The sequence below is a fragment of the Oryzias latipes genome, chromosome 14, assembly GCF_002234675.1.
Source record: "Oryzias latipes chromosome 14, ASM223467v1".
Taxonomy (NCBI): domain Eukaryota; kingdom Metazoa; phylum Chordata; class Actinopteri; order Beloniformes; family Adrianichthyidae; genus Oryzias; species Oryzias latipes.
Window position 1 is genome coordinate 17679900 of NC_019872.2, and position 18206 is coordinate 17698105.

At 39.1% G+C, this 18206-nt stretch overlaps 1 protein-coding gene across 3 annotated transcripts; it reads right to left on the reverse strand.

The window, feature by feature from the left end:
- Positions 1-3292: 3292 nt before the first annotated feature.
- LOC101156348 (protein phosphatase 1D) lies at positions 3293-12366 on the reverse strand. 3 transcript variants are annotated; one of them, XM_023962596.1, is made up of 7 exons: positions 11655-12357; positions 9764-9992; positions 8365-8489; positions 8096-8277; positions 6947-7174; positions 6628-6715; positions 4886-5000 (listed from the first exon to the last, which is right to left on the reverse strand). In XM_023962596.1, the coding sequence occupies exons 1-6, from the start codon at positions 12163-12165 to the stop codon at positions 6632-6634; spliced, it is 1359 nt and encodes a 452-aa protein (XP_023818364.1). In that variant the 5' UTR covers positions 12166-12357; the 3' UTR covers positions 4886-5000; positions 6628-6631. The 3 variants fall into 3 exon arrangements, with proteins under 3 accessions (XP_023818363.1, XP_023818364.1, XP_023818365.1); XM_023962597.1 differs by having other exon boundaries at positions 4889-5000; positions 6617-6715; positions 11655-12364; XM_023962595.1 differs by lacking the exon at positions 6628-6715 and having other exon boundaries at positions 3293-5000; positions 11655-12366.
- Between the last annotated feature and the right edge of the window lie 5840 nt (positions 12367-18206).

An 18206-nucleotide genomic window follows, 5' to 3' on the forward strand; every position in this document is an offset into this window, starting at 1 on the left:
TGTACAAAACCTAGCTGCCTTTCTGTCCAAAGCCACATCATGGAAATAAAAATATGGCTTTGGACACCTCTTAAAAAAGAAGTGTGCAAATTTTTTCTGTTTTCATATATTTGCTCCTTCTCCTAAAGCCTTCATCACATGCATCCGTATGGGGGGGGGGGGGGGGGGGGGGGGGTTGCCCTGTTTGGGGTGGTTGACCAGGATTGAGGCTTTTTGAATTGTTCGGGCCAGTAGAGGATTGTAATGAGAAACAGCCACATCTTAAGGATATTCCAGGAGTGTCTTGCAGTTCCCCTAAGACTCGTGCGGCCACCTTAAGGGACATCATAACAATGGAATGAATGATTGTTGCATGTCTGGTATGTGTATGGTGAAGCATTTGAAAGAATAATGTAAGTTGCTCGCACTTATGACGCACGTGTGATGCTGTGTTAGGGTGCTCTTTACGCACCACATTCATTAGGTTCATAGTTGTTCATAAGGTGGCTCCTTGCTGACTGCGCAAATCCCACATGCACGGAATGTAGAGGTGATATGTAAATGCCCATAGGACACCTGTGTTACACCCACATAAACTACACTCTGATTGTGTCATATCCTAGGCTGCACACAAGGGGCACTGCACATGCTCCCTGTGCAGTGACCAGGGTTTGGGGATGGAAAAATGAAAACCCGTTTATCAACTGCAAACCACAAAAAAATATTGACAAAGTGGTTGTTAACTACAACAAATCAGCAGTGGATGATAAAAAACGAATCCCAGAGTGCACATGGAGGACGTGCCTGCACAGAAACTTACTAAACAGAACACAAAAATACAGAATTTGATTCCCAGGGGGCACGAAAAGTTTCATCCAGTGGGGGTCCTTGGCAACACACCTTTGGCTTCTGGCTAAATATTTATCCACAAGGAGTCTGGGTCTCCGTGTGCTGGTCCCAAGCCTGGATAAAATATGGGCTTGTGTGTCCGGTGTTAAACCGAAAGGTGAATATGACTTGAACGCAAAACTTGACTTAAACAACAAATGTCAGCTCTCACATGTACATAAAAATAAATGTACCTACAGTATGTGACTCAAATTTGTATAACTGAAAACGCTACTGAGACACTAACACGTCATTAACAATAGTTGTCAAAGTGATCCTATTAACATCAATATTTACTTTTTCAAGCAAGTTGTAACAAATAAGAAAGAATCAAGTACTGAATTTTATATATACATATATATATATATATATATATATATATATATATATATATATATATATATATATATGTGTGTGTGTGTGTGTGTGTATGTATGTATATAATTAATTTTGTCTGCAGTGTAGGCAGGGACTATATGGAGTGTCAAAAAGCCCCTTCTTCAGGTCAGATGGATTACTAATGTGGTATCTTTGCACAGGTTCTCACTGTAAGTGTCGGGTCTTCCCGCCTTGGCTGCACTCTGTTGACCGTCGACAGCGTTAAAATCCAAGCTTCAGAGATTTGATCAGAGTAAGAGTCTTATGAGGTATGGGAGGTCAGATGGAAGTCTTAAAGTAAGACAGGCCTACAAGGACACATTAGTGTGGATTAAATACAGTCCTCATGTGTGGTTATAAGCAGTGGCAAAACTGCACCAACAAAGGTATTCTCGTCAGAGAATGTTATTATTTTGCAGCAACACCTACCCACTGTTTGTAAAATGTACTACGGTTTGAAAGCCACAAACTAACATCCACTCTCCTATTTGTGCATTGAATTTACCCAAATCTTTTGACCCAAGAGTGTCTTACATTAACCCAATTGTCTCAAGGATGCGCTAGGATGTCGCCTTCGTCAGGTGAGCTCGTGAGATTTTAGAATTCAACTGTGTTCCCGGCTCTCCTTATGACACAGACCAGACACAACAGAACAAATGCTGGGTATCTTTACAATTAAACATTCTCCAGATGGTGGTGAATTATACAAACCTACCTTCAACCTCTTGGGTGTGAGGGGAAATAGGTTTTAGAAGGAAAGAACTGCAGGACTTAACGGCAGTTAAGAATCTTAACCTCACCATACCTCTAAATCCAACTCCCCAACGAGAACGTACAATCTTGGGTCACAGTTTAAATGTGCGATATGACAGTAGAATTTAATCGGTTTTATTCACATAAAGCACACAAGCAAAGGACGTGAAGAAATTCCTGTTTTGAATTACTTTTTGTAAATTAAAAGTGACAACTCGTAAAAAAAATCTAAATGAATGTGTTTTATATTTATTACCAATTAAGTAAAGTTCTGCAAAAAATTGTCACACTTTTTAAAGGTGGCTTTTGATAAAATAGGTACTCAGTATTTTAGGGCTCCACCCAGTTTTCTTGAGCGACGCTAAAGCTGGTCCAGTCATAATTTGACAGAGCTTTATTTGCAGTATTATTACATCCAAGAAAGACACCAGGCTAAAGGTTAAATGGATTAATGATGAACCCACAACTTTTGTTTTCCTCCTGAGAAGGAGGAGTTAACACTCCGTTAGGATGAGATGAGCATGCCAATTTAAAAAAGACCAATTATTGATAAAAGAAAAATCAGATTTAAGGCATGGTTTAATAGAAAAACCTTCAACTGTTAACTACACATAGTGAACTATGCTAAACATCCGCAAAGAAATACGTTTATGAGACATCCAACTCATAAAGTAAGTTAAATCTGATTTGCAAATTATACAAAATTTAAAGGTTAAGTGTTTTTAAGGCAGGACTTACATTTGTTATGGAAAACACCATATAAAAATGGTGTCTTCTGGACTTAAAACAAATAGTAGTTTCTTACTTTAACAGGACTTTCCTAAATAATGAAAATGCTCAAACTTTGCATCTGTAGCGTTTTGATTGGTAGAAAAAAAAGTTCTTTAAAACTGTAGAGGAGGAACAAGTTTCAGATTGACAAAAAAATAAATTGCAAAGTTGTTCTAATATTAAACGGAAATATGTTCCATTGAATACTGATATTTGAGGCCAAAGCAGAACTGATCATATATATAATAAAATATCTATGGAATATTAGAAGTATAAAGAAAAACATCTTTTTTTTATCTTAAAAGTGAATAATGTTGTAAATTTGACAAAAAAAACGTAACAAAAAAGGCCAGTTAAAGTACTTCAAGGCTTTAAAATGCTGCCATCTTCTGATATATATTGTTAAGTGCATGATGCTGATTTTAATAACTGAGAAAACTGAACAAATACTGTATTTACAATGGACACAAAGTCACGTTTACACATAAGACACGTATGTATAAACACCACACAAAAGACACGGTTTCCAAAATAGGAATTTTATTGCAAGACATACGTAACAGGTCAAGCCACTTGAAGACTGCAACGTTTACAGTAAGACTTGAACATTGGATGCAGAGGATATAAAGTCTGATCAATGCATGACTGCCACAGCACTTCACGTTCCTCTTTGTGACTATTCTGAATCTCCGATTCTTTGCATAATTTGGTACTGTACAAACTTTCATTGCATATTGACAAAATATACAAAAAGAAAATGTGCAAAACAGAAGTAAGATGGAGCACGCAGAAGGGGAGTAAAACTCACACAACGGAACAAACTGAAGAGGCATGACTGACGTGGGCATGAAGTCCGCACCATAATCACTCCAACGTTGGGATAATTCCCCGTCCTCATCCTCTAGGTCCTGCTTATGAACAGTACCTCACACTGATTGGTGTTAAGGCAACGATATTTGGAAAAAAACAAACACAAAAAACCCATAAAAGTGGTTGAACTGAGCTGCCATATGAACACAAATGCACAACTTTTGACCCCTCTCAAGTGACTTGAGTGGATGGCAGATTAAAGCACACGTATGGCTGCAAACGACTCCATTGGAAACTGTAACGGAAGACACGCTGAAGTTGTGCACTGAGCAGGTAATCATTGTTTTTTAAGGTGCTGACGTCCACTAAGGCCAAAAAGTTCTTATCCTATGACAACAAGTAAAATTAGTGTTATTACAGCATGAATTCAGATTTATTCATTTAGAAAAATCAATAACTTAGCGAAGGCGCTTAGGAAAGCACAATTTAAAATTTAAATCGCTTAATAAAATACACCTTTAGCTGTTGATACTCCCCAGGATGCACAATGTATGTTTCAAACTTCTTATGATGTAATAAAAACCAACCAACAATGGTATGGATGCACATTTTCCCCCCAAGAACTCAAATTTTCTTGTGTTTTAAGATGATTTGAGTATGGCTATTTTCTTTCTATCTTAAGCAAATAGCCATACCGAAGAGAGGCTGTACATAAAATCTCTCCTTAGCAAAGTAACATATATCTACAAAAAGCCCATTTAAAGCCTCAATTCTACTTCAGTTTAACCAAAGTTAATGAATAAATGAAAATACACATTTGGATATACCATAAATACTTAGGAAAATAGATTGAAATTGGCTATTCCAAGATTTAAAATTGTATACTCAAAGAACAAAAAGAAAACACAGCAACACATTTTACAATACCCATGTCTCACGTAGTTACAAAGACTTTATATTAAAAAAATGTACATGTAAGAGGGAGCCTGTGACATTCAGCACACGCACAGAGTGGAGCTTTGGTGCTGCGCTAGGATGTCGCCTTCTTCGGGTGAGCTCGTTACTGCGCTTCGATCAGCAGAGCGAGGCACCTGTTCGGGCAGAGTTGTTGCAGAAAACCCCTTATTAGAGGACTTGATGGGTTTCTGATGAGGAGATTTGGGTTCTGAGGTTCTCAAGGAGGAGCGACGGGGCCTCTTGAAAGGTGGAGCAACGAGGGCGCAGTCTACCAAGGTTGTTTCGTCTTGCTTTTCGAAAACGTTGGGTGAAACCTCCAGGTGGGGCAGTGAGGCGCTCACAGAGTCTGCTTGGGGTAAGAGCTGAGTGGTGGCACTGAAAGCGGCCTCGTATAAGCCGAACGCCTGCAGCAGAGTTCCTGAGCTATCGTTATATGTGGATGGAGCAGTCACAGGATCGCTTATCTGAAAGGAAGAAGTAAAAAAAAAAAAAAAAAAAAAAAAAAAAAAAAGGAACAATTATTATTTTAGAGCAACAACAACAACCCTCTTAGTCTGGCCTTTTCATTTGAAAAGTGCTCTAAGACAAAGTTTGACTCCAAATGATTCACACCGATGACTGTGGGAACTAATGACTGAAATGAAAACACTCCAACACAATTCTGCTTTGGGGTGTGACGTGTGACGTCCCATCAGATATATAGGTGTTAATTTAAACAGACTATGAAAAACCGAACAGCAGACAATAAAAAGAACAAATACTGATACATGAAAAACATCACTGTGAGGGTAGGCAATTCAAAAACTGGGTATGTGTTTTATGTTCTAGCATAAATTAGTTAATACAATTATTTTCTTAAAGCTACTTTTTCTTTTGGGATGTCTGGATTCTGATGTCGCACAGTTAAACCCCCTTATAGAAAAATAGAAATAGAAAAAATAGACCAACTCTTTTTAAAATGTAATATTGCCTTGGGGGGAGTATTTAAAACTATCAGTGTTTTCAAAATAAAAGGTTTAATATGAACTGCATTAGGCAGCTTTTAGATAGAATAAAACATGTTCTTCTTTCACTTTAAACCTTTTACTTTGAACAGATCAGTTATTTAGTTATTGTTTAAAAGAAAAAGAGAAAAAAGTGTTTTTTACTCGAAGTCCTAACACAACTGATTAAAAATATCATAGTAGCAATAATTAAAGTAAGTTTTAGAAAATTTGAATAATTTATTCAAATTCAAATAAAGTTGTTAATACTGTTATTGTCATTTTTTGGCAAAACCTGCAACAAACCTATCAAAAATTAAGATGAGACTAAAGCTACATGTGTTGCGAAAAACGTATTCCTGAACGTGCATGCCGCTACGCCATCTGTACCCAATATTTCCCCCACAGGCACACAGGTACGTTAAAGAGAGAACTGTTGTGTTTGTTTAGCATCAAAGGTCCCAAAGATTTTCCAAAATGCTGCATCAAAGGAATCATTAGTATTTAAAAGAGATCACATTCCACTTTTAAGGCGCGCTCACACTGGGCATACAGTGCACATTCTTGTATGTGCAAAATCCAAGTCCCTGATTGGTCAACGTTCAACCTGGTTTAACTGGGAACACGCGCTCAGTAGTATGTTTTGTAAGAAGAGTCTGAAAATGGTCGTAGAAACTTGCGTAGCTACGAATGAACGCAAAAGCCCAAAAAGCACATTGATGCGCTTTTTCATAGACCTTTCATTGGAAGTGGTCGCTTGAAGGCGTGTTGCTGAGGGCGACGTGTAGCGACGTAGCTTCACTTTGACTATTCTTATGTCTGTGATGTGCAATAAAAAAGATAGATTTTTTTTCTTGCAATTTCAATCTAATTTGGCAAAATCTTAACCCCCCCCCCAAAAAAAAAAATACTGTTCAAATCTGAACAGAGGAGTAGAGAGATCACAAATTTTAGCTGATTTATTTTTTACGTGAGAAGTTTTCTTCTCCAATGTCCAAGCAGCTACATTCCACTCCCAGATGCAACAAGACCAGCCTGGATCGTGAAGGGGTTTGTTAGCTGATAAACAACCTGGAAATTCAACACATTTTCCTTACTAAGCAGTCACCTCACTACCACTCCAGGCATGTCCATCCTTCATGTTCTTCTCCAAATATCTCATCCTCTTCATAAAACATGCCATCCTCATGCTCCTCCTGTTGACCCCGAAAAAAAAAAAAAAAAAAACAGTCCTTTGGTGAATCAATGGCCGACTGGATAACTACAACCAGTTTTGTTAGATCTGATGACAAAAATGGACTGAAACATGTAAAGGACAAAAAAATGAATGGCAAAGAATAAACAAAGATATTTGTGTAGCCAAAATGTATCCCGTTTTGGTTTATTATTTGTTCCTGAAACGGATATACAACACAACTGGCGCTGACCTTCTGGACTTCGCACGTGTTGTAAGTTGTTCCGGGGAAAGGAATTCGATCAATTCCAGAAGCCATGTCCACGAGAATCTCATCTCGGTGCATCGGTATGGGTGCAGCTTCACGCTCCTGCAAGGCCAGAACGATGACGGTGGTGTTATCTGCGCGGAGCATGCGGTCCTTCCAGAACAGCAGAGCCGTGCAGCCCAGCCTCCGTGCGCAAGACATCCCCTTGGGTCCCTAAAGAGATAAAGGAAGCAGGTGAAATGATACGGCCAAACAACTGCAAATAGAAGCAAAAAAATGAACAATAAACACAGACTCTGCCAACACAGTGAATATGTTTATGTGCTTTTACATAATGTGTACGTGGCATTTTGTGTTTCCTAAATGCCATGTACAGTGTGAATTGTTTTAGCAATCAGAATAGCATATTAGGGAAACATGTCACTGGATTTAAGGTGAGCTATTGAGGAAAATCTTGTTCCCTGGAGGCGATTTTATCCAATGACTCGATGAAGAGAAAGGTGTGTGACATCAAACATTAGTTTGCATTGGAATGATTTGAAGCTGGTTTTAGTCTGCTGTTTTGTCTTGGCTCGGTTTTTTCAGACAACATATTGTATTTTTCTTTTGCTTGACTGGTTGTCTAATATTTGTGTGTTTGGCGATCTTAATCGGGATGCATTTCTAAAAGAGAATTTTCAATTTCAGCAATTCTAATGCGAAAAAAGGATTAAAAAACCATCTCTATTTAGGAGGAATTTGAAGTCGAACGTTAAAAAAAAAATGTTAATGAAGTTATTGATGATTATCACAAAACCTAAATCTAATCATATATTTGCTATAAAGTGGGACTTTTATTTTGAAGAGCATGTGGACTTAATGGTGTTAGGAAAATGAGGAAAAAAAACTTCCATTAAACTCAGCACTCAACTTTTAAAGGAAATGCACATCATGATCAAAGATGTCTCCTTACGGGCAATGTGGAAGCCTGGATAAAGACCCACTTTAATGAAAATCATGTTTTTGATGTTTTTAACATCTTCTTCTCGCATTTTTCTCATGAAAAAAATTTAAATTAAGCTTAAAATTGCATTTCAAATTGTTGTTAGTCTGAAAATCTGGTTTGAAAAACAGTGTATGTGACTCGATACATACCACCATTTTGTCGTGATTGTAGCACATGTTGACAGCATTTGTGGGTGGCATCATATTCCATAAGCCATCACTGCCAAGAATGATGTAGCGATGGCGTTTGGGATCAAGGGTCATCACAGTGGTGTCCGGTTCTGGAGAAACGACAAACTCCCCGCTGTAGAAGTCATAGCTCCATAAATCCCCTGTGAACAGGGAAGAAAGTGTGGCTCTTTTATGTCCACCCATCATTTAGGACGATTGGAGTTAAAAAAAAAAGGTTTATGGGATACCTAGAGATCGGGCAACAGCCAGGAAAGGAATCTGGTCTATGACCGTGCTCCTCCTCACCGGGCCGTTATGGGTCAGTCGGGGCCTCTTCCAGACGACACGATTCACCCCAGACTTCTTCATCACACTGCAGATGAAACACAACAACAAATGCAAAACAACATCGCCATACCTAGGTCAAGGCAACATGCACAGACAGGCCCTACAGCAGGGGTCGGGAACCTTTTTGGCCAAGAGAGCCATAAATGCCACATATTTTGAAATGTAATTTCGAAAGAGCCATACAATAATGTAGTGTCCCTTCCCCACACTGAGGCACGGAGACTTAACCTCTTTTAAAGTTCTTTATTCCGATTACTGCAGACCGCAACAAACGCCGTTCAATTAATTCAGCAACTCCTGAATCTCTCCCGCCGACACGAGAGCGCTTCTCCCAACTTTATTTTCCCCTGCTACCGCTGCAGCTCTCCCATTACCCTTATTCGGCCCATAGCTGAACCCCATTGGTCCAAACTACCTAACAACAGGCTGAGCGACAGAACTGAGGGCCAATCAGATCTCTGCTTGACGCGTTCAATGAACTCCAGAACTTTTAACGCGGCCCAACAGCCATCCAACTCAGTCCGCGACAATTTGTTTAAAACTAAATATACAAATGAATGTGTGCATTTGATTTAATTTCAACATTTTTAAAGTACAATAAGTCTGTGGATTCTTTTTAATAACATAGTTATGCTGTTGCTAATAAATGATGAGTATTTCTCGTGGTAGTTTTGCTGATGGTCTAGTCTGGTTGATACGTGGTGAGTTTCTGCTTCGTTCAGGCGTTGAGACTTTAAACGTCATCGTAGGCCTGAATGTTCTGTAGATGTGACAAAGACTGCTCACATGCAGACGGGGAGCCAAACATACACTCACACGCTGCAGTGAGTGACGGGAAGCGGGTTTTACGTTTTTACAATCCCTGCGCGATTCACCTGCTGCCTGTCCCCACAACACCTCAGCCCCACCCTCTGCTTTCTCCCTCACACATCCCGTCCCCGCATCTGCGCGCTCTCTCTCAGAGACGGGAGCGCGCAGTTTTAGGCACGTCAATTCACAGGTTTCCAGCTGGTACAAACTCTGTGAAATAATAGATAATAGTAACTGATAGCGCTGGCGCAGATTTCTCTCTCTAAGCACCGCTACTACTGCGCGCCTCTGGCATCGCATCGCGCCCGAGAAGGACTGGTCTAATGAAAAAAAAAAAACTATAATTAAAGATTTGTCTGCGAGCCACATGTGACCATCAAAAGAGCCATATATGGCTCGCGAGCCATAGGTTCCCGACCCCTGCCCTACAGGCTTTCAGCCAAAAACATCAATCATGTAAATCAGAAGAAAAGGCGTTTGACTACCAACCTGCCACCCAGCCGTTCTATCCTCTCTTTTTCTTTAGGGAGCTCCGGTTTATGATCTTGTGTTACTTCAAGGGCTTGCAGGGTAATATCAGAGTCATTCTCTTTCACGCCAACCACGACTGCCGAATCTCCCACATGAGCGATGTACATGTGAACTCCACGAATCACAACAACGCTCGCCGTGGTCCCAGACGTACTGGGCAGGCCAGTAATAGTCTTTGGCCATGTCGCTGTTAAAGGAACAAGAGAAGGAGATGGAAATTAAACAGGTAACGTTTTTTTGGGATCCAAAAGGTTCTTTTGAGGAAAACAACTACTTAGATCAACAAAAACAGTTCTACTTTTTTCCTGAGTTTTTTTTTTTTTTTTTTTTTTTTAAACAACCTGCCATTTGAAGACTCTCGTGTTCACTCTTCACGTTTAAGTCAGTTTTCGGCCTCTGCGTGAAAACGGCCACTGAAAAACTGCATCAAGCCATGCATCTGCTTGAGAAAAGAAGCCCCAATTCTTAGATGAAAGTTTAAAAAATTAGGTTTGGTAACTGAAGACAACCTTGGGAGCAGCAACTTAAACACTGCAATTCCATATGATCAGTTTTCATCGTCATTGTGGAGAAACTTTGGTCCACTGTTCTACACCAGGATCCTTTGGTTCATTGAGGTTTAAGTAAATCCCTTCTTAAAGTTCTTACCCTACATCTTTTCCCCATTTGACATTTCACAAATCACAAATCTATAATATAAAGGTTAACTAAATGTTTTGATTCACTTTCTTTAAATTATCCATTTCGTACGGTGGCCCAGAAGTGCAAATCACACCAACAAATCATTGCATATAACATATTAAATATCACACCTAGGGATGGACGACATGTCAGTGTCAGTATCGGTATCGGCTGATATTTGTGTGAAATTATATTCTGGAAAATACGTCAGTTTACTGATACGCTTTGTTTCCCTCTTTTATTGTGTTTTATTTTACATTTTGGTTTCTAGAATTGTGTTACTAAAACGATATTTTTCTTATTTGTTTGACTTTTTCAGTTATCGTTGTTATCTTTAAATTGGTTTTGTGTTGAGTGATTTGTTGATGTGTTTTGCACTTCAGAGCCACCGTAGTTTTGATATCACCTGCATGAAAGGTTTTGTCACTGGCTGTTTAGAGGTTTTTATTTTTGTTTTTTTTTTAGAAGTGGAACGCAAATTGCGTACAACATACACAACAGTGGGCAAAAACACATTAGGGATGTTTGAAGCATTAAAAAGAACAATTTGTGGACATCGAAGCAGCTATGAAGCCTGTTGCAATAGAGCGGTGTTTGCATTCATAGCAATTCCCACAATGATTATTTCAAAAAATGTCATCTTTTTATACATTAATTTCTATTTAAATTAAGTTTCTTAATATCTGCAACCTTGCAAGCCAAACCATGTTTTGTCTTGATTGTTTCTTTTTTTAAAAGAGATCATAGCAACTTAAAGAAAAGTAATTCATGTTTAAGCTGGTTTTTTGTAATTGCACCTTCCTAGGCTTGATCAAGAGTCCTGATCTCTCTTTAACTTCTAAAAGTTGCAGAATCTGAACTGAATGTGAACTGAGATCTTTATTATCATGATTACCAGTAGTCCCATGTTGTTTTTGACAGAAAAATGAAGTATTTTAGGAAGTCAAGCTCCAGACTGGTGAGTCAAAGGGAATAACAACCCTTCTACAAAATTGAGCATAAAGGTCTGGATTTATTCTGATTTGTTTCACTATGATCATTGCTTCTCATCACTAGACATCTACTAGACAATGCAGCTTATGTCATCGTTTCTCGAGTTTTGCGTCCATAACTGCAGATTTGTTATATAAAAGTGATTTGTTGGACTGAAGGAGTCGTGCTGGCTTACGTAGCTCTTTCCACATCGCGTGGTGACAGGCGATGAATCCTTTCCGGAGGGCTGCGCACACCTCGCTGGGATCCTTCGACCAGAAGCCCCGCTGTCTCTTCAGCAAACCCCACAGATGCTCGCTGGCGAAATGTGCCGCCTCGCGACCCCCGTGACCGTCGAAAACGGCGAAAAAGGCCACGGACCTGCGCGTGTCAACAGTCTGCTCCGCGCATTGCTGCTGGTTGGACACCGGGGAGCTGATGCTGCAGCTGTCCTCGTTGGATAGACTCTGCACCCACGCCACGGTCGCGGGTCCCGATTCGGCGGGACCACCACGCGCTTCCACGGGCTGCTTTGCGGCTTCATCCTCCATCTTCCCCGTTCCTCCATCCCTCTGCGACTTTGGATAATCTTCCACTGATGACGCCGTGGGCTCGTACTCGATTCTTATTTCGACAACATCCTCCATGTATTTTCTCCCTCCTTGTTCGGAAAATGCACTCATACGAAACAGCAACGAGTCTTCCATGATTGTGTCCGCAAAACGAAAAATACTTAAGCAACAAATACCGGGTTCATAAGGGGGCTAACTGTAGCCTATATGGCAGTTTTGAACCAATTTTGCCGCGATTGTTTACCTCAAGCTTCCTTCCTTTTTGTTTATCCTCTTCGAGCCGTCCCGCTGTACGTGATGACGTCATTCTATATCCACCAATCAGCTGAGGACTTTTAACACGCGGACCGTTCCACCACTAAAGCTATCTAAAGGTGACAAAAAATTAAATTTAAATAAATAAATAAATAAAATGAAATAACAGCAACAGGTTGAGCCACGAAAGACGTTCAAAAATCCTAAAACTGCACGAATAAAAGTAGATAAGACTTCACACGACTTTTTTTATTAATTTATTCAGCCTTTTAACCACCAAACAAAGGACGTGTGGAGTGAGAAGGAAACCCTTTTTAAATAAAGAGAGCAACAGGACATTACTTTATATATACAACTTTTTGATTCTTAAAGGTTGCAGAGGTGGTCAACAAATTAAAAAAAAGTCAGAGAGGAGCTTGCAAAGCTTTGACCTCAGTTGTCAAACTTCCAGCACCAGAACTTTGAACCTCAGTAACAATAACCTGCAGAATAGTTAGGATTCTGTTTTCTATTGTGAACAGAAGGCTCTCAAGTTAAGGAATGTTATGTTATGTACTTTTCAAACAATGCAGATATTTGTGGAAAAGTTTTTTTGTATGTTTTGACAAATAAACTTAAAAGAACTTCTCATTTTTTTCATGTTAAAAATGACTAAACTGTGATTATCTTAGAACTAGAGGCTTAAAGCTGACATTTCACTTCCAACAGAATAATCAACTATCTGTGTTACATGGCTAATCTGCTGCCACATAGTGGACAGAATTAGTATGAAAGTGAAGTTCATTTGTCGTTCATTTCGGCTTTTGCTTTGCTATTTTCTCATTTAATCCTTTTTTTGCTCGCACTTTTTTCCATTTGATATTCAAAAATGTACAGGTTATTGCTTTTTTAAATGAATAAGTGGCAAAGTGTAGACAAACAACACTCATTAAATCACAATATTTTATTTGAAGAGAACAAAATGAAGCAATAATAAAAAAAGTTTTTTAACTTTGTGTTTACTGTCTCCTCAGATATAGTATGTATATTTTTAAAGCTAAAAAAATGAAATGCAGTTATGTATTTTTATAGTTGAGTATATTTACGTAACACACTAAATGTAATTGTCAAACAATTTTAAATAAAAAAACTGCTTGCGTTCAGTGGAAGTGTTAGTGTTTTTATTTATTTTTTGTTTTTTTTGGTGTTTGTTTTGTGGATAATATGTTGAATATTCTTTACCTTTTGCCATTTATTCATGAGTGTCAAAATAAAGTGCTAAGAAATTAACAGATGATGGCTCAAGAATCCAAATACATTTTGCTTGTTCTTTTTATCAGATGCATGTCATCAGACGTCACAGTGTCGCTATGTGTGACAACACGTATGAACAGCCCGCCCCAGAATGTGTTAGCAACATGTTTTAGATTACAGCCCATTTGTCCAGGATGAGTGTTAAGAATTCCAAAAGTCTCTAAGAATATTTTGTTCTCCAATGGGGAGAGCAAGCAGTATCACCAACTGAAGAACCAGTTTGGTACACACATGTCCTTCGATGCCCACGTCAGCCAATCTGATGCCTCCATCATTACTGTGAATCTTGTTTACTTTTCCAACAGGCCACAATGCCCAGGGTAACTGTGAAGCTATGGCCATCGCCACAGCGTTCTTTAGAATTTCATGAATGTCATCTCTGTTTGGCCTGAAGGCTTGGCAGATAAATCTGCTCTAAAAGTGATCAGCAAGAACTTGTGAATTTCCCCTACGGTGGTGGCTGAGCATTTCAGTTTAAACCCCATGAGGGAGAGACCCGTCAGCTCGGCTCATAAGGAGAGTCATTGGGTCGATGGCAGCAACATGAGTAGAAACGTACCCCAACGGCATTGAGTTGAGTATTGATTCCACTTCCAGTAACGCAATACGAAGAACGTCCTCTGGAATGTCAAAAATATCCGTTAAAAAATGTGTACACGGGCATATTTGTGTGTGCACGCATGTATTTTTGAGGAGGAGACTTCACAGAGAAGATTTCTCCCTCTTATACTCCACCAACATGGTGGGCAGCAGCAGGATTGATCCAGAACTTAATTTTGTGATGAGCCTCTTGTTCTTGCAAGGGGGGTGTCATGCAATCAAAGTATTATTAAGATCCCTTTCCCCCCTTTAACATAGGTCCTTTGTCTGACCACAAGTTACTGGGAAATTCCAAATTGCCTTAGTCCCATTGGGAAGCTACGGTTTCCATGCTGCTTGGAAGTTCTAGATGCACTACCTTGGTGGTTAAATATTTAAGACCAAAACAATCCATTGTGGATGGAATCCAGTGGATTAAAAGGGGAGTTTAAACAAACTGAGCCGTGCAGCAGGAAGATAAGTAATCTTGGGGAGATCTGGTTGGGCTAACCAGTGCTGACACTTTGTTTGACACTTGCAAGTTTGTAACTGGTGAAAGGGCTCTCGTCCTCTTAACCCTTGTGCTATCCTACGGGGTCAAGATGACCATTGACGTGTTCTTCCTACCATGACAAAGGTGGATAAAGGTGGAGAGGATTTCATGTAATCCATGGACACCAGTGAAGATCACAAATCATTGAAGAAAAAAGGTTCAGCGCACTGTCTTGTGGGGTCTAGATGACCCAACTCCCAATGTTTAGGATAGCACAAGGGTTAAAATCCAATATGATCACTGCAACTCTTTGAACAAATGGTCTGACCCCGGTTGCCAAAAGTCCTTGACCAAGACAGTGGGGTATAATGTAAAGCGATCAACACTTTGAAAATGTCAGAGGTCCTCCTACACTCCCATATGTTGTATTGAGTTTTTCAGCTCTGAGGCAAGGGTAAGTAGGCGGATCCTCACTGAAACAGGCTTGCCTGCTGCCAGCAGTTTGGAGTTTTCAGGAAATGATTGCTGCTGTGGTTGTTGAAGAACTAAAATGTCTGCCTGGTGATATTCATCAGCACTCAGAGAAGTGGAAGAGGTCTGGTTATGAAGCTCTAGTACTGTGTCATCCAGAAACCAAGAGCAGCACTCATGCATACTTCTGCACACAAGTATAGAGAGGTCACAGTGGCCACTCAGAATAATTCAGTTTGAAATTGGACTTCTTTGGCCATATGTTAGGACTTTGAACCAAAAAGGATGGCTCCATAAGTTCATTCAGTCTTTTCTCTTGTCAGATTGTCTACCCATGGAGTCTACATATTTTCAAACACAATCTTCAGCCAACGCTTGTATTTCTGCGATACCACTTCCCCAAAATAACCGTGTAAAAGCAAAATCAAGAACCCAGACAGTGTGCTGCAGGCAGTCAGCTCTTCCCTTTCCTTACTAGTTGTCACTTAGATATCAAAAGTGGACGTTTAGAGGCTACTCCCCAAACGCACAAGGATAAAATAGTGCTATCATCCCCTCACAACTTTCTGCTCGGCCAATGGTCTTCAATAAACTACAGCTCATGGCTTCTAACTTTTACTTCAGGAGGCAATTGCCTCAGGACATTCAAATGTTTACAAGACTAATGGCGCAGCTCACGCTATGCAGATGCAAGCACATCCCTGAGAAGTCTTGAAATTGAGTCATATCAACTGGACTCCACACCTTCCTCCTTAAAACATTTCGCTCCTCGTCCAAGTGGATCCATAAGATGGACCGATAATTATTTGGCTGTTAAAAAGTTTTTTAATACGATTATTTTGCAGGAAAGAAAATAAGACAATTTGTCATTTTAAGATTCAGTGTAGCTTTCCAAATCAATTTTTTTTTTTTTTTACAAAATGTCAAGTGCTTTCATATTCATGCTACATAGCATTGTGCATACTGATTTGTTGTGTGGCAAAATTAGCCCCCATTTTCTCATGTAACATGTTTTTTTGTTGTCTTTTAAATTAAAAGCGTCATGAAAATAGAGAAACATGACCATTACAGTACAAAAAGGAAACAAAAGCTCTAACATTAACTAATAAATGTCTGAATTTGGGCATATTTGGATTGAGTTTCAATACAAGCATGTACTTATTGGTTTTGTCTAGGTACCAAATTAGTTAATTCAAATTTAATGTTGCTTCATAACAGACCTGCATCTTTTGAGTTTTTTTAATTGTTGCTTTGAACTTTAATTAGCACAAAATAGAAGGGAAAAGCTGCTCATGCATTCACATTGAACATTTCTTTTTGTGACCCAGCAACCTCTAAATCTATACATTATACATCATTCCCCTTTCACTTGCACTCAGCTCTGATTTTAGCTATAGGATTTATCGCCTTCTTTGAAGAAAATCTTTTTTTTTTTTTCGGGTGTGTGCACATCTACGTGTGTTTTCAGAGTTCAGAGAATCAAAGTGTGCGCTTTTGAAGGAGGGAACACGTTGTAAAGTGGAGAAAAATATGATTGCCACACCCTTCAGTTTCTCCATCTTTATCCTTTAATCCCTACATTTCTACCCTTGACTTTAACTTGTGTTTTAGAATCCACCTCTTTTTTTCCCTTCCCTTCTATTTCTCTCTTTCTCTAATGTCCATTAATAGCCGTGCCCTCAGAGAGGTCCTGTCTGCACACCGACTACTATTGCAGGCAAGGAAGCAGAGTGATTTCCATGTAAATAGTGTCAGAATGTCATTTTCAAGTGAAGCTTTTGAGAAAATGAATTCCTGAAGACGAGAGAGATTACCATGGGGCAATGACACCTGGACTGCATTCTCACAGATTCCCTGTGCAGAGCTTGCATAATGGTCCATCCATGAAAACAGCTTTGTTTGGCTTCCTGACTCGGAAGATGCTCCACTGTCAGTCAGCCTAAACCAAAGACCTCAAAGAGAAAGAGACTCAGGCGTTTATATATACATGTATGCTAATAAAGTCACAGGTAATTTCCTTTTTAATCTAAGAGCATGGCACTTTTTAAATTTATCTTGAAACCATGTGTCGGTGTGAGTTGAGACTTTGTCAAGGCAATTGTTTTTTTCATTAATGCAGTGTTGTCAATTTCTGATTTAATTTAGGCTGACTCAAATGAAAAGCATGTTTTTGGTGTTTTTTAACACGACCCTGTAGCATTTTTCTGATGATGGAGGACATATAGAAAGAAAATTAGGTTTAAAATGGTATTTCTGTGTATTTCTATATTTAAATTGCTGTGAATCAAGAGCAGATGAAAAAAAGGTTGTGAGGAGCTGTAAGATAGCGTGAACAATCACCATAATTAAAAGACCACTAATTTTACAATAGATCAAATATGTTTGGAATGGGACTTTAAACTTTAAACCGCAACATTTATCAATACAATACCAGGATAGCCTGAAGTGAAATGGACTCCATGTTTAAAAGTCAGAAGAAATAAGCAGATTCAATTAAAAATAAATCAAATAATTGCAATACTTAGTGAATTACTCATTAAAAATCCACTAATTATCGTTTGATCTATTGTTAAAGCGTTATGTTTATGCAATTTTTCCCAAAATAATAAAAAAAAACTTTTTCTTTTTCAAAGAAATAGTATCTGCATAGGGACAGTAGTTCATTGGAAATCTTCCTCTAAGTTGTGGGCAGTAGAATGAGTGCCTCATTGACAACACTTACAAGGTGACAGTGACAGCATTTTACCCCAGAGGAGCAGAAACTAACACTATCACAGCATTTGAGCTTAAAATATTGTTTTCTTCCACAAAAAAAAAAAAAAAAGGTTTAGCTTCAGTTTCCAGGTGAAAAATGTTTTTTTTGTTGAAAAGCTGTTTTTTTTTTTGGTGCCACGCTCACTATGGGCTTAAACCACAAGTGTGACTGGGTCACTCTAATCAGTGAAGTGACATCCTTGCTCTCGGAAAACATGTTGCCTCTTCAGATGATTATTTTTCCCAATGTCACACTTACAAGTGCGCTGCTGTCAGCGTGATCGATGACCATGATATTGACTTGGGGTTAATTCAAAACCTCACTGCTGGG

What these genes read in the sequence shown, in the direction of transcription:
- LOC101156348 (XM_023962595.1), bottom strand. Translation starts at nt 12,165, where the DNA reads ATGGAAGACTCGTTGCTGTTTCGTATGAGTGCATTTTCCGAACAAGGA. An exon ending in GGCTGTTGCCCGATCTCTAG is followed by an intron (nt 8,278 to 8,364) that starts GTATCCCATAAA and finishes CCCTGTTCACAG; the next exon opens with GGGATTTATGGAGCTATGAC. An exon ending in ACAATCACGACAAAATGGTG is followed by an intron (nt 7,175 to 8,095) that starts GTATGTATCGAG and finishes TTATCTCTTTAG; the next exon opens with GGACCCAAGGGGATGTCTTG.